Consider the following 16113-nt stretch of genomic DNA (forward strand, 5'->3'; position numbering starts at 1 on the left):
TCAGCGGTTGACCTGCTTTCTGCAGGTTGGAGAATATGGTAAAGCTGGAAACGACACTGAAGGCATTTATTCAGCAAATGTTTACTGAATGCCTACTGTTGATGAGCCCCATGGCCAGGCCCTTGGATTCCAGAGATGATTAAGATAAGATCCCTGCCAGAGTTCTTGGGAGAGGGCAGACACACACATAATTACAGAACTTGACCCAAGCCATCAGGGGAGAACCGTATACCGTGAGTGGAGTCTGAGAAAACTTCAGCAAGATAGGTACTTTCAAATTCAGCATCGACGGTGGGAAAGAACGTGGGAGAACTCTCTAGATGGAGGTCATTAACTGCACATGCAAATGGAAGGAAAAGTGAGTGAGCTTAGTTGCATGCAGAAGGCTAGAGTGTGGTGCCCTGGGGGGAAGTGGTCCCTGATGAGGGCAGTGTGGGTCCCTCCTCTCCCGTGTGCCCCAGCAGGCTCCGGGCGCTGGTCACTTCACCTCACTGTGGGGTCTGCCCTGCCTCTTCCACATTCCAGCCTGCTGTCTGGATAACCTGCATTCTCACATCATCCTGAGATGATCCCATGTTCCCAGTGTTGCAACGAATCCATCTTTAGAAGATTTTCGAGAGAAGATGGTTAGATAAGGAAATAGGAACTGAAGGGCTCTTTTGAAGATTTTTTTTTCTTTTCTTTCTTTTTTAAGTGAAGGTGTAACACAGCCCTCAAACCAAGCAATTAAAGAAAAACCAGCTGTACTAGCTTCCCAGGGACCAGACCCTTAAAATCTTTGCAACAGAGGAAATTACTTGGGGGAAAACATAGATGTAAATATCTAAGGAAGCTCTTCAAATCTGAAAAACTGGGAAACTTTAAAGGCCCTATAATCTGGTGAGGACTTTCCTACATTAATTTTGAGTGGTCCACATTAAGCTAACCTCAGCCAGTACCCCTCAGCTCTCTTGGGCACCAAATAAAAACTTCTGCGTGGGATTTTTTTTTTTTTTTTTTTTTAATTTTTGGGACAGAGAGAGACAGAGCATGAACAGGGGAGGGGCAGAGAGAGAGGGAGACGCAGAATCGGAAACAGGCTCCAGGCTCCGAGCCATCAGCCCAGAGCCTGACGCGGGGCTCGAACTCACAGACCGCGAGATCGTGACCTGGCTGAAGTCGGACGCTTAACCGACTGCGCCACCCAGGCGCCCCTGCGTGGGATTTTTTTAAGGCATGTAGGAGTCGGTTCTTGCATCCAGGGGCTGTGGAGTTAGGGGGTCCTTTACGTCTGCTCTTAACCTGCACCCACACTCTTGGCCTCACTGGGCAGTGGCTGATTTCTGCCTGTGAATGATTAAGAAGCTCATTGGTCCTCATTTCCCTGCCCAGAATCAGGTCTGTGGGCATGGAAATCAAATCCAGGCCTCGCAGGAATAGTCTCAGCGTGAATAAAACTGCATTTCACTACATCATCGTCCAGGTCATTTGGTGCCCCCTGTGTTTTCCTGTAATCCAGACTTTCTGGAAAAGATGTATTTTTTTTATGATTTCACATAATGCTCATTGAAGTCCCATTATTTATTTATTTATTTACTTACTTATTTATTTTAATGTTTATTCTTGAGAGAGAGCGAGTGAGTGAGCAGGGGAGGTGCTGAGAGAAGAAAACACAGAATCCAAAGCAGGCCCTAGGCTCTGGCCTGTCAGCACAGAGCCCGACGCAGGGCTCGAACCCACAGACCGCGAGATCATGACCTGAGCCGAAGTCGGACGCTTAACGGACTGAGCCACTCAGGTGCCCCAAAGTCCCACTGTGTATTAATGTACCCCCTCCCCTACTCAGCACAACCAATCTTGTGGAACATTCTCCTTTTCCATGCAGAGGTCCTGTGCCGCTGTTTCTATCTCGGTTTTCCCAAGGGGGCCAGTTGCAAGAGATCGGAAACAGATTCAGCTGTCACTGGTTGACCCTGCTTCCGTTGTCTGGGACGTACCTCCCCTCACACGGCCACGCTTCTTCAGAGAACAGATGGTCACGTGGGTTCTGTTTTAGGCTTTCTATCAGACTTCAACAAATGGTGAAGCGGGGTGTATCCTTGCCGTCAGAGGACCTTGGCTGCAGCATTCTTCAGCATCCCTGTGGCTTGCCTGAAGATGCCCTTCATCTGTCAGGATTTCAGGAGCACATACAGAGATGTCTGGGTACTGGCTGGGGAGGGTTTCCAGCACACGTACTAGTCCCACCCTCCGGCCTGCTGGCTTGATTTTTTGGCTATTCATTGGGAAGGTGTTTACAGAGCACATGCTGTGTTAGGCCCTCACCTGGGGCTTCCTGTTCCCCGTCCAGCAAGACCTACCTGTGCCACCACCAGAGGCAGTAACACACCTGACGGGGACCATATGCCCCGAAGCTATGTTTCTACCCCCTATTTTCAAACCTATCATTTAATAAAGGATTTTTGAACTGTTTCAAGAGCAGCCAAGGTCATATTGTTTGGATGCTGAAATTTCTCTGAATTTTCAGTGGCCTGTGGATTAAATCCGAAAAAAATACTTGAAATCTGGACTAGAGAAATATAGGTGGTGTGGTTTCTGGCCATCAGTCCCAGCTGCCATGTTCAGGGTGCCTGAGTGGCTCATTTGTTAACATCTGACTTTGGCTCAGGTTGTGATCTCACGGTCCATGAGTTCGAGTCCCACATTGGGTGAGTTTGAACCCCACTTCGGGTGAACACGAGCCCCTCTTTGGGTAAAATACGAGCCCTGCTTTGGGTGAGTCCTGCTTCTCTCTCCCTCACCCTCTCCCCCTCCTGGGATTCTCTCTCTCTCTCTCTCTCTCTCTCTCTCTCTCTGCCCCTTGCTCGTTCACATGCGCTCTCTCTCACTCTCAAGTAAAAAAAAAAAAAATGAAAAATAAGTAAAAATACCTGTTTGGGGGCACCTGGGCAGCTCAGTTGGGTAAACTTCTGACTTCAGCTCAGGTCATGATCTCACGGTTCATGGGCTCCAGCCCCATATTAGGCTCTGTGCTGACAGCTCAGAGCCTGGAGCCTGCTTCGAATTGTGTCTTTGCTCCTCCCCCCATCTCAAAAATAAACATTTTTAAATGTTTAATTAAAAAATACCTGCTTTCATTTTTCCTTTTCCATTCAGGTAGTCTTGGGCAGGTGGTTTTGTAAGACCATTAGTATCCAAAATCTTTGTCAGAATTTTAAAAACCACAGACTCATGTGTATCCCCATTAGCTTTATTCGTTTAGGAGTTTATTCACCTTTTGCTATGTTTAAACACTTGGCCCAAGGAGGAACAAAATGGCAAAGCTATAAAAGTTTCCTTTAAAAACATGGTGGAAGGGGTGCCTGGGTGGCTCAGTCAGTTAAGCTTCGGACTTCGGCTCAGGTCATGATCTCGCAGTCTCGCAAGTTCGAGCCCCGCGTCGGGCTCTGTGCTGGCCGCTCAGAACCTGGAGCCTGCTTCGGATTCTGTGTCTCCTCTCTCTCTGCCCCTCCCTGCTCATGCTCTGTCTCTCTGTCTGTCTCTCTCAAAAATAAATAAACATAAACGAAACAAGAAAATATGGTGGGAATCTAAAAGAGCTCAAGGGGCGCCTGGGTGCCTCAGGCAGTCGAGTGTCTGACTTTTGATTTTGGCTCAGGTCATGATCCCAGGGTCTTGGGATCCAGCCCTGCGTCAGGCTCTGCACTGAGCGTGGCGTCTGTGTAAGATTCTGTCTCTCCCTCTGCCCCTCCCCACCTCTAAAATGAAAAACATGAATAGAAATAAAAGAGAGCTCAAAAAATGCAGACCTTTTATGTACTGTTGGTAGCTTCTCTGCAAGAAAGTTTTTCACTGTGGAAGCGTTTATTCGGTTCTGTGGGGCCTTGTCCTCTGGCCCCCGCCCCGGCTGGGTGTTCCCTTACCCCCCCCCCCCCCGATTCTCACTGTGTCCTTCCCTTGCTGTGTTCCAGTCCCCGTCTCCTGGCAGTTCCCCTCCCCTGGGGGCAGAGTCTTCGAGCCTACCCCTTCACCCCAGCGACCCCGCGGAGGCCTCCTCGAATAAAGAGGTAGGGTGCCGTTTTGTTCCAGAAGCCACCGGCCCGTGTGTTGTCTTACTCTTCTGGTGTGAGCTTTCTTCAGCTTCCTGCCCAAATCCCCCAAATTCCCCTCGCGGGAGAGAAATGCGGATTTCTCCTCTCTAGCCTGGAGTTCGGTGATTGAAGCCGCACCGTCCAGCCTGGTAGCTACCGGCCACAGGTGTCTATTTTGATTAATAAATGACACAGAAGTGCACCTTCTCAGGCACGCTAGCCACAGGTCAAGTGCTCAGTAGCCACATGTCACTTGTGGCTATTGCATCGGACAGGGGAGATGACACAGAATTTCCATCATTCCAGAAAGTTCTCCAGGACAGTGCCAGAAACTGGAGGGGAAGAGCTCTGTATAGCAGCATCCTTCCTCGGGGTATTACAAACCTCGGTTTGGGAAATGGACTCGTTTCTTAAGTATCCGTTTATTTCAGGCCCAAATGAAATATCTCTCATGACATCGGGATGACCACTGGTCCTGGTTTACCTGGGTTGGTTTCCAGTCCACACCTGTTGTGCAAGCAGTGCAGCTAGTGAGCACCCCTCTCCCTTTCTTTGTTTAAAAAAAATTTTAATGTTTATTTTTGAGAGGGAGAGAGGGTGTGAACGGAGGAGGGGCAGAGAGAGAGGGAGACACGGAATCCAAAGCAGGCTCCAGGCTCTGAGCTGTCAGCACAGAGCCCGACGTGGAGCTCGAACTCACAGGCCATGAGATCATGACCTGAGCTCAAGTCAGACGCTTCACTGACTGAGCCACCCAGGCGCCCCTCCACTCTTCCCTATCCAAGAGAACTTTCTGCATTGGTGTAAATACTCAGTTCTGTGCTATCCTATATGGTGGTCCCTAGCCACATGCACCTAGGAAGCTCTTGAAATGTGGCTGTTGGGACGAATTTTGCATTTTATTCCAATTTAATTAAACAGTCGTGTGTGGCTAAGGACTCCTAGAGAGCACAGCCCGGAAGTGTCCCTCTCCGCCAGTAAGTCATGTGGTCGCCCTACTAAATGGTGCTTGCTTCCAAGCAAGGGATTAAAAGGGCAGGTGTTCCTCCTGGAGGGGGGGGGCGCTGCCTTTTCCCACACTGTTGTCCTTTTACCCGCAGCCAAGTGCCACCCCAGCTATTTATGAAGTGGCCTCGGGTGACTGTGGGGCTGTGCCTATGTGTGGTCTCCAGGTGGGTTCAGCTCACTCCAGCCCAGCCACTGCTGAGGCTGTGCATGAAAGAGGTAAACCATACAGTCAATGACTGTCTCCTTTTCCTCCCTTTTGTTAAGCATATTACGTTAAATGCGACAAAAGGAAGCGGTTTCCATTTCACAGCGAGTGGCAGATCACTTCTAAAGGGAGTCTTCATTAAAATTTACCCTCGAAGCATCACTGAGTACACACACGTTTGCCATTAACTATTCACACAGGGAGAAGTAGATTTTTTAATAACCTCTGTATGTTAACCCAAACGAACATAAGGAGACCTTCTCTGAAATCACACCAACATTAAGATTTAAATTTGAAATACGCTTTGTCCTCCTCTGGTCTTGTCCTCAGACCCTACCTCACGGGAGCAGAGGGTAACTAGGTCACTGTTTCTCCGGACCCTAGATCCCACAGCGCTGCCTTATCCTTTGTTCATAGTACATGGATGGGTGAGAACAAGAAACAAGAAGAGAGAATCAAGGCCACAGTGATCATAACTAATAAAAAGCGGCCATTTCTCGAGCATTTACAGTGGTCAGGCACCGGGCCAAGCAAATCATAGATAGTATCTCGTTTAATCCTTACAGTAATTCTGTGAGGTGTAGGACTCACTGTCCTCACACTGTGGTTGAGGCAGCATAGAAGCTCAGTGACTTACCCAAGGTCTAGGGCCCACAAGGGGTCAGGGCAGGCTGTGAATCCAGAGCTCCTGTGGGCCCAGGGTCTGAATGCCAGGGTCTTCTGCCCTTGGGGCAAAAAGTGCCCGCAGGCCACACGCTGCGTGGACAAGGTAACTTGTATGTCATGACTCCAGTCGTCAGGTCTCCTGGCTCTGCACATCGTTTAGTGTCTCCTGGAAAATCCCAAGGACTTTGGCCTTTCATCTTCTTGACTGTGGCTTTATTAATTCTTGAGTGTGAAGGATCAACTCATGTTCATCTCTGTCCACATGTGAGAAAACAAAGGGCTAATCAGACATCTGAATATTCAGCATTTGATTATTCATCAGATATAATAAGCAAGGCAAATGTGTTATTTCTCGGTTCCTATGGGACTTGGCACATGTTTCTGCATATCCTTAGAAATAATGATGAAAATCCTCTTTGTGTGCAATAATTAGAGATTCTTTCATTTCTCAAAACTCTTTCCGTAAGAAACTTACTACCCCAGAGACTAAAGAAAGCCAGTCATGAGCTTATGAATAGAGAATAAGTAAATGTACCCAATGCCCTCCGTTGTGGCTCTAAATAAAAACGGCAGCTTTTAGAACTATAGACTCAAGTAATTCTTTCGTAGCTTCTGCTAAAATCTGGGGACTGTCCTTGAAGTGAGCATTCAGAAAAAGTATCCTAATAGGCCAAGAAAGTCTGAGTTGGCTTCTTGGGTGTACCTGGAGGCCAACCCATTTTGATTAAACAAAGTAAACCCTCTCTACCCCAGGCCCCTTGCTGTTGAGGGCAAGGACGAGGAAGGTGGTTGGGAAATACTAATTTTGAGATCTTTAGTCTTTGTGAAGACTGGCTCCCATCTACATACCGCGAAGTTACACAGTTTTTGTTGTTTTTAGCCAGAATTAGAGCTGGCTATTGCCCCTCAACTGACCCTTTCTTCTCACTTGGATCAACGAAAAAGTAAAACCAATGTCAAGCACCATTGAAGTTGAAATTGTAGTTCTCCTTCCTCCTGTCCACCTATCTTAGCTTTCCTTGGGCTGCAGGTTTCCATAAATGCAGAGGTTCCTCTGCAATCTAGCATTTAAGCTGCCATCCGATCAGGTTCTAGAAGGTTTCTAGCCAATCATGCCCATAGCCCAACAATGCTGCTGGAAGACCCTTGCTGTGAGGTGTTACTTAGTGTAAGAAATTCCACAGTTTTCAATTCACTCCTTTATGTTCTTATGTTAAGGTAACATATACTAATCACTTATATGATGGTATTTTTAAACCAGCAAGGGACAAAAGGAGCCAATGACCTTTCATTCCCAGTGGACTTGTATTTGTAGTTTCCTTAAAGGTTATCCCTTCTGAAATAAGAAACCCACCGTCTTCGGTGTGACGAACCATTTCATCCCCGCGGGCACATTCCGGAAGGTTTACTGACAGGTTGCCTTGTGTGCTATGTTGTGTGATTCGTGTTGAATTCTTGTCATTGTCTTGAATTGAAACAGAGTCTTAAGCCTGGGTGTGTTTGCCTCCCCCCTCCCCTTTTTTTATAGAACAGTTAACACTACTATTTTTAGAGTGTTGTGCAGGTATTTATTAATTAGTCATCCCTTTGCTACAAAGGTGCTACAAGACAGAGCTGTTCCCCTGATGTCCCCCCTCTTTTAGGCCCTACCTCTCCCAGCCGCCAGGCACCCCAGAGTTTACCATCAACCCAGGTCAACCCATTGAGCAGCTATGCTGTATAAGATACCCTTTTTCTAAAACATACAGATTGAAATGACATACCCACTAGACTCTTAGCCATGAAAATCTTTAGGCTTTCTGAGGATAGCCCTGGGCCTTGCAGACCCTCCTTTTTGCTCGTTTGAAGGAGTCTTGTTTTTGACAGTGGCTCTCCACTCTCCTGCAATGCTCACATCACCCTGCCCCCAACACATCAGCTACAAATTCTGTGGCGAGAGCAGGAATGAACTTCCTACTCTTAGGCCACTCAGAGTTCTCTGTGACACTCTGTTACGGGAGGAACCAAATGGTAAGTATTGTTCCTCTGCAACCTAGCATTGAAACTGCCGTCCAGTCAGGTTCTAGAAGGTTTCTAGCCAATCATGCCCACAGCCCAACGATGCTGCTGGAAGACCCTTGCTGTGAGGTGTTACTTAGTGTAAGAAATTCCACAGTTTTCAATTCACTCCTTTGTTTATGTTCTTATGTTAAGGTAACATATACTGATCACTTACATGATGGAATTTTTAAACCAACAAGGGACAAAAGGAGGAGAGGAAAACTCTGGCAAACATTTTTAGCACAGTGAGAGATGACTGAAGCAAAGACCTGAAGGGAAATAAAATTCTCCAAGAGAATTCTTGATTTCAACATATATAATCACATTGTTGGTGCTTTTACTCATCTAACAGTTTTTCACTTAGAAACTTTTTAAGCGGATGGACATCTAATTGTGGAATGTGAGATTTTCAGGTTACCTAAAATATTAATGGATGTTCTGGGCTTTGGGTAACCTCTAATAAGAAGTGTGTGTGTCTGTTCACACCTTTCTCTCCGTAATAACCAAAAACGGTCGACACCTGATTAATATCTGTCATTGGTGATCTATTTATTTTTCATGTTGCATGGATAAAGTTGTGTTAATGCATTTTTCATCACGCTTTGCCCTTTCTGAAACCTCTTTGTCTTGATTACAGTCAAGAAAAAGCTTGGCTTCATTCCCAACCTACGTTGAAGGTAAGAGCTGAAAAGGAAGTAATTGAGTACTGAGTCGTGCATGAATCTTCTAGCATTTTGGGTATTTGAAGCACTGGGTGGTAAGACCATAGTGGGGAAGAAAGGCCACAGAACCACTTATTCACAGTCTTAATGATCAGAGAATTTTAAACTAAAAGAAAACAGCCGTGAGCCTGTCAAAGATTCCTTACCTCCCTCCTCACCTTTGCTGATTCTGTCCCTGAGAACTCAAGAGAGGGTGCATGGAGGCTGAGGGCTGTTTCCAGCTTAGAAAGGGTCATACTCCATCTGAATCCAAATCTCCTCTCCTCTTGTCCAGGACAGCTCTTACATCCATCAAGGACCATTCAAGTGGGAATGAAGTTTAAAGGAGACTTTTGGTCCTCTAAATTTAGGGAAGGAAAAAAAAAAAAAAGACCTTCCCAATAATTCTCATCTCTTGCTTGGATGAGTTAAGTGTAGTAACATTTATCAAGCTTGTACTCTGTGCCAGATACATGGTCTTCATGTAATAACTTATTGAATCCTCACATCTATCTTGTGAAGTGAACTTCACACCCCCATGTTACACAGGAGAGAACTGAGGCATTTTTACTCAAGCTGAGGTGAGTGCCTTTCCCAAAATCACACAGTTAGCAAGTTTCAGAGCCAGGCTGTGAGCTGGCAGTCTGATTCCACAGCTCTCCAGGTAAATGGTATTCTGTGTAGGGTGGCCACGTATGGTTGTGCAGGTGATTCACTGCTCAAGGGCACCCGTTCAGGAGGCCTAGTGGGGTCAGAACTTGGCCCATGCGGGGCAGCCCAGCTTGAGGTCGGGCCCCACAAACGGAGTGCCTATTCCTCATCCACACAAAGGTGCTCATTAGCTAGAGGTGCCACGACCCTCTACCAGAGAGGATGGAGGTTAGTTTTTCAGGTAGGGTAGATTGACATTTTCTTGAAAAAGGATTTTCTGGGGACTAGAAACCACCCAGAACACCACCGTGAAGCTCTGTCTGGCCCTTGGATCCCATGAATGAATAGTCAGTGTGAGAATGAATTACCAGGATTCTTAGACCTTTATGACCCTGCAGTCCTGCAGCCTCGGTCAAGCTCGTAGGTTTGTTTCACTCAGGTTTCTTTCTTGAGTAACCTGTAAATTATTCATGCCATTTTTGTGAGGCCCAAGAATTCCATGAGTACTCCTCGGGGAGTTTTTGGAAGTTTGGAAATTTCATTTTTCTTCAGCGACGCTCCCCCAGACTCAGCATTCACGAAGGCGTGAGGACATAACATGTGAGCAACTCAGAGGCCTCACTGAAAGGACAAACACGTTCCAGAAGGCCGAAACGAAACCTGCAGTTCTTTGACTTAGGACCAGTATAATGTGAAATTTTTTTCAATTCTAAAAAAAATTCTAAAATGAAATTATGAACATAACGGCTTTTTTCCCAGGGTATGATCTAGCAACAGTGACATTTGATTATCCTCGAAATCCCTGGAGGATCAGTGGCATAAGATCATATCTCAAATGCATAATTTATTTAGGTCCAGTGTAACTGTCTCTTGACTGGTCGGCATTTATGTAGTCATTTAAGTATTGTTTGGATTGCTTTTAAACCTACCCGCATATCCACAGTCACCATGGTTGACGAGAGACCCTCTTCGGGGAATAGCACTAACTCAGAGATGAACATAGAATCCTGGAAGGCCCGTAGAGAAGTACGTGGTTAATTCTTTATCTTTCTTTTAACATTCATTATTTTCACAAAATAAATGGAAGGTTTTTAAAAGTTACTATCCCAGATGAGATCTTTTTGCTCAATGCCTGTTTGGGCAAACATGATTATGTTTAACACTGTAAACCCCGCACGGGAATTTATGATAGGAGACTGATAATCTTTTACTTTTTTACAAAGTGTAATGTAGGTTCCAAACCCGTCCATGTAGTATTTTAGTTAGAGTAGTGCTTCCCGGCTGGACAACTAAAACTGTATGTGGCAAATACCCTGAATCCTTCTCACCTCTATGAAAGTTTCAGCACGGGAAGTCTGTGACCTTGGAGAAGAAGGTGAACCACTGGCACATAGTTGAGGCCGGTTTGGCTGAGTATCACTCGCCAGAAGCCTTTCTTGGAAAGATCGAGAATATGGCAAACAACACGTTTCCTTATTTATGGACTACGCAGATGCTTGGTGAAGGCCTTTCCTAAAATGCTGTTAATTTCTTTGTGTCAGCCACCACCTTGGCTTTAGGAAAACGATAAGATTGTTTTAAGACTGAACTCTGATAAGTAGCTTATCCATGGGAAGCAGCTGGTTAAGCTCAAGATGAGCTCGATGTTGAGGGATAAAAATAAAAATCATTTCAGATTAGCTTTCCAAAAGGAAAAAGCAAATTGTTTCCTTTGCCAGTTATCTAATTTAAGAGCCTGGGGTTTTAACAGTAGGTTAAAAATGTATATTTTAATCTCCCCAAATATGGCATTCAAGCCAAAGAAAATACATATGTTTTTCACTGCAGAATTAAAACGCCTTTCTTTGTGCATCTGTTCTCAAGTCATTTATTAGTCCCAGACATGTTTTAATCTCAAGTAGGGTTTGCAGGTGATGATGGTTAGAATCAGATGCCCCCATTTTAAATATGTTAAAAATAAGGTTTAATTTAAAAGGCTGGTCAGTGAGAACAGAAAATTCTGATTTTCCTCGGAATTGATCCGTGTGTGGCTGCAAGCTGGGGACACCACAGCCTGTACGTCAGCAAGGTTGACATCAGGGGACTCAGGGTAATGTCATCTGCCTCACAGAGCTGGGGTCAGAGGCCATTCTAGGGATCCAGACCTTCTCAAACAAATGCCTATTTTTCCGATTGGTAAGATTTGTTTTCTCCATTATGCATAAAGTGGAAGGGAGAGATGCGAACGTGCTGCTTTAAAATGAGGTTTTCTAGTAAAGCGGCCTCCTGCTCACCTAACCATTTGTCTGGCAAACATTTATTTGATGCCCCTGGGTGACAGGCACTGATTAGACACGCGAGCCAGAGACGAACATGACATGGTCTTTTGTCCCCAAAGGGCTCCCAGTCTAACAGGAAAAACAACATCCTTTGTCACTGAGTTGTATGTTTCATATTTAAATAAACACATCATTTCTCCCAGTAAATGGCCTGGGTAAAGTGGATGAAGAAGAAATTGTTTCTTCCCTTTGAAAACAAGGTGTGAGTGAAGGCAGACCCGGAGAGGTGCCTTGGACTGGCAGGGGGATGCACCTGCTCAAGGTCTCCACCGCGGGGGCCACCTGTGCTGGCACTGAGCGGTCGGGGAGGGTGCTTGTGCGGTCGGCGATTTGTTGGGCCCACCCCAGGGTGGCTTCACTCACCCCTGCGGCTCTGTGTGTTCCAGTTCCCGGACCCTGTGACCCCGAAGACTTGATCGATGGGATCATTTTTGCTGCCAATTACCTTGGCTCCACCCAGCTGCTCTCAGACAAAACTCCTTCCAAAAACGTGCGCATGATGCAGGCCCAGGAAGCCGTGAGCAGGATCAAGGTAAGGGGGTGCTGGGGGTGGGTGTGGCGGCCTGAGCCATCCACGGTGGTCTCCCCCATACCTCATGCATATCTAGTCCCAAGTGTAGGAGAGAGCGGATTGGGATGGTGTACCTGCCAACAGAAAAAAGGTGTGCCTGAGTCCTTTTGGATAAATGCTTATACTTGGGGTGTTCTCAATGGCCAGTGTTAAGAAAAAGCACATATGATCCTAAACTTTGGAAAGCTGGTAGCATGAGGAACGATGTCATTTTGAGCATCACCTCTCCAGCACAAGAGCTTTATCCCTGGATTTTCACGCACGTCGCAGTCAGTGACTTGAACACTTCGTGTTACAGGCGTGGTTCAGACGCAGCCTCCTGCTTTTGAGCCAGCTGATCCTGCTCAGGCTAGATTGAACTGGTTTGCTCCAGGCACAGGGAGCCATTGGATCAAGTCTAACCATGACGAGGTAGCTAGCCCAGTGTTTAAACAGGCTTGAGCCAGTCATGACCGATTGGGATCTGCCTTATCAAGATTTAAAAGGAGCAAGCCTGTTTTGATCCAGCAAGAACGACTTGCATCTGGTTGAAACCATTCACAACCACTTTGAGCCAGCTAGAACTGGTTTGATCCCAATGGAAATGCCGAGCTCTAGAATCTCCACCATGATGCCAGCGCCACCTGGAATCATGGACAGACCTAGGGCTCCAGGGACACTTCTGGTGCCAGTAAGCACCACCAGCACCTAGAACCACTGGGCAGCCATGCTGGGGCCACAAGGCCAGTCCACCTGGAGCCCCGGGGATACCAGCACCACCGAAACCCAGAACCAGGTATTTCCAGCAAGTTGGAACAGGTTAGGACTCCCCGGATTTGGTTCTGTCCAGCTTCAGCCGGTCAAAATCCCATTCCTCCTCAAGGAACCCTTCCCTTTCCTGTGTGGTCGTGTGCACACGTGCCCCGGTTACCTCCTGGTGTCACGGGGGCAGCGTGGAAAGGGGAAGAAGAACAAGTGTAGGCCAGTCACTTAGGGTCCTTAATCCAGGAGAAAGGATTTCTTGAGCACTTGAGTGTGCAAGGCTGGGCAAGGTCTCCGGAAGGAAGAGAAAACAGCAGTGTATAGAGGGAGAGCCTTGCCCTCGGGCTCCACAGCACCAGTGAGAAGTGAATCGAGCCAGTAAGGGTGCAGGGTGTACCTGAGCAGGAGGGCAGGTGTTGGATGCAGGTGGACAGCATACAGATGTAACTCCCACAGAACGCCAGAGCACCCCTCAGCCCCTGTCAGGGAGCACCACCACAGCCCATTCACGTGACTCCTTCAGAACAGAGCAACAGCCCGCCCCCAGAGGAGCCCTGAAGGTCCGCAGGGCAGAAAACTGTGCTGTTTTGAGATGAGTTCTCCCGGCTTCTGTCCATCCAGGTTTCACACACGTTCAGGTTAGGGTATCATACTGGGCACCTTGGTTATCGGTCTCCTGAGTGGGAGCCATTGAGTCCCACAGATAGTTTATCTCTTTCCACTGCCCTGTGACATGTGACCTGGAGGAAGGGAGCAGGCACATCCCCAGAACGTAAAGGCGTGCTCAGCGTGTGCTGTGGCCCCCCCGAGCCAGAGCCCAGCCACGACCCAGCTTGCTGTGAATTACAGCTTCCGATTTCTGCAGTGAGGTCCTAGAGCGCGGTTTTCCCTTCTTAAAGTCCAGCCTCCCTGATAAGAAACCAGAAGGTTCGCTTTGAGGCTTCAAAGGATCGGTATCCAGAAGTTCCACGGTTGATTTGAATCAAAAAAATTCGACGGTTTTGTTGATCATAACAAGCAAGATGAGGCTGTCTGGTTATAAATCCATTTTAGACCTGCCTAGAGCAGAGCAGACATCTGGTACACATATATTTATTTTTTACAGCAAATTATTGTAGTGTAAGGAATTCATTATAGAGTGGTAAAGTTAAATGGTTACATTTCATTTGTAAGTATCATCTTTGCGATGTGCTTCTGTGCATCTGAAGGGGCTGTTGCCTGTCATTAAATATATTCTGCCTCCTATTCCTTTTACCTCAATTTAAATGCCCATCAAGTTGTTTGACTTGACCCCCAGCCTGATGCTTTTTCAAATGCTAGGGGCACAGACCCATGGTTTATTTCTGCACTCCTCTAGAAAGCTACTATGTCAGGATGTGCCCTGAGATTTCATAGAGGGAACCAGGGCACCTAGACCATTTCTCTGGATCAGTGGGGATGGTCTCGCGGGCGCCTGCACTGTGGGCCCGCACATGCACGTAGGAGACCCCTTTCTGTAAGGGATGTGGTGCCACCCTGTTTCCTAAAGAGAGGCTGACCTTTCAGGAATGAGTCATTCTAGGCCACCTCTATAAAGATGCAGAGAGGAAGGTAGCTACAGATTAGACAGTGTCCAGGAAAGGAAGGAAAGAAAGAGGAAAATGTGTGGATTTATTTGGAAATCCATTTAGCAGTATCCTCAGGACAAACTGATAAGTGATTTCTACCTTGATGTGTCATCTGAACCAAGAGGGGTTTCCTCCTCCTGTTTCTGATTCCTTTTCCTTCCCTTCTTCCCCATGGGGACCCCCATCTTACCCCTCTTTCTTTCCTCTGCCTACAGAGTTTGACCAGTGGGTGTGGGTGAGACCTTCCTCACCATGAGTTTTGGGTGGCCCTGGTGTCTGTGGTACTTTCACTCTGAGCAAACACCAAACCTGAAGCTGGGCTTTCAGAACTGTCTTTAACTTCCCTCCTGGGGGTCTGTTGTGGTGCTCATTGACTCGCACTTGGAGTTTGCAGAATTAATATTTTCTTGAAGAATTTATAAATTTATTTGCCAAATGGGGAGAGAATTTGGAGTTGTGGTTTGGCCCAAAATTTTCTAGTTAACGTGAGAGGAAAACAAAGGAATTTGGCTCAGAAAGCAAACTGTTCCTCTACAGACCCTTGTGAGAGGCATCTCAGGAGATAAAAACTAACCAAGACCCAATCCTTGACCTTGAGAAACTTGCAGTCTAATAAGGGAACCAAGACGGTTGGTTAAGTAACAGTAATTCAAGGCAGGTTGAGGAATCTGAAATTAAAAGCCTTTCCGTCTATCAAAATGTAATAAATAAGGTGGATCTAAATGCAACATCAGAATTAGAAGACATCTGCCATTTTTCTTAAGTTTTTTTTTTTTTTTTCCATCTTTGGACCCTCCCTAATGTATCCTTTCTGCCTTTGTTGTTCGTCATTTCTGAGAAGAAATATCCTTTTAGGAAGCCCCCATACGACTAAGGAATGCATTAAAGAGGTAGTTCTCAAAATGGGATTCCTTAACCAGCAGCATCAGGACCACCTGGGAACTTGTTAGAAATGCAGATTCTCAGGCTCACCCCAGTCCGAAATTCATGGTGGGGGGCAGGTAGTGCCCAGGAATCTGTGTTTTCATTAGCCTTCAGGGAGATTCTAAGGTACACTGTAATTTGGGGACCACTGTCCAACACAGGGGTAGACCATCCTCATGGAGCATCTTTTCTCTGTGCTCTGGGGCATCCCAATCACGCTGCGTGCCTCCCGCCGATGAGGTTCTGTCGGCACATTAGCTCAAGAAACGCCGCAAAATAGATCCCTTTTTTTGAATTTGCCACATACGTTCTCCTATCTAAGATTTTGAGAAGTCCTGTACTAAGGAGACCTCATTCACCTTGTTTAACCAGAAACTCCCGTCGTTATCTGAACACAGAATACATGATCGCTGTGGGGTGCCTGTTGAAAGTCGTGCCTCTGAGATTCTCTGGAACACGTTTTGGGAGCAACTTCTGCCCTATGTGCTGTCAGTGTCTCTAGCACCGTAGATAGAGACGCCCCATTCGTCCCACAGTGTGGGAGCCGTGCCTTGACCCTGCCTAGAGACCCAGCCTTGAAGCCATCGCGGCTGGAACCCCGTCTTCCTTTC

At 46.8% G+C, this 16113-nt stretch overlaps 1 protein-coding gene across 8 annotated transcripts in view; it reads left to right on the forward strand.

Annotated features, from left to right (window-relative positions):
• Positions 1-16113, forward strand: part of APBA1 (amyloid beta precursor protein binding family A member 1) — a 208905-nt gene that overhangs the window by 165905 nt on the left and 26887 nt on the right. For 7 of the 8 annotated variants that reach the window (XR_009251847.1, XR_009251848.1, XM_058695743.1 and 4 more), the window contains exons 3-5: positions 3951-4046; positions 8627-8666; positions 12046-12191. Coding sequence is in view for 6 of the 8 variants with exons in the window: in XM_058695743.1 (XP_058551726.1) it covers positions 3951-4046; positions 8627-8666; positions 12046-12191 (282 nt within the window). In the remaining 2 variants the exon portion in view is untranslated. The remainder of the gene's footprint in view (positions 1-3950; positions 4047-8626; positions 8667-12045; positions 12192-16113) is intronic. The other variant, XM_058695748.1, reaches the window with a different exon arrangement.

This window comes from Neofelis nebulosa, chromosome 12, assembly GCF_028018385.1.
Source record: "Neofelis nebulosa isolate mNeoNeb1 chromosome 12, mNeoNeb1.pri, whole genome shotgun sequence".
Taxonomy (NCBI): Eukaryota; Metazoa; Chordata; class Mammalia; order Carnivora; family Felidae; genus Neofelis; species Neofelis nebulosa.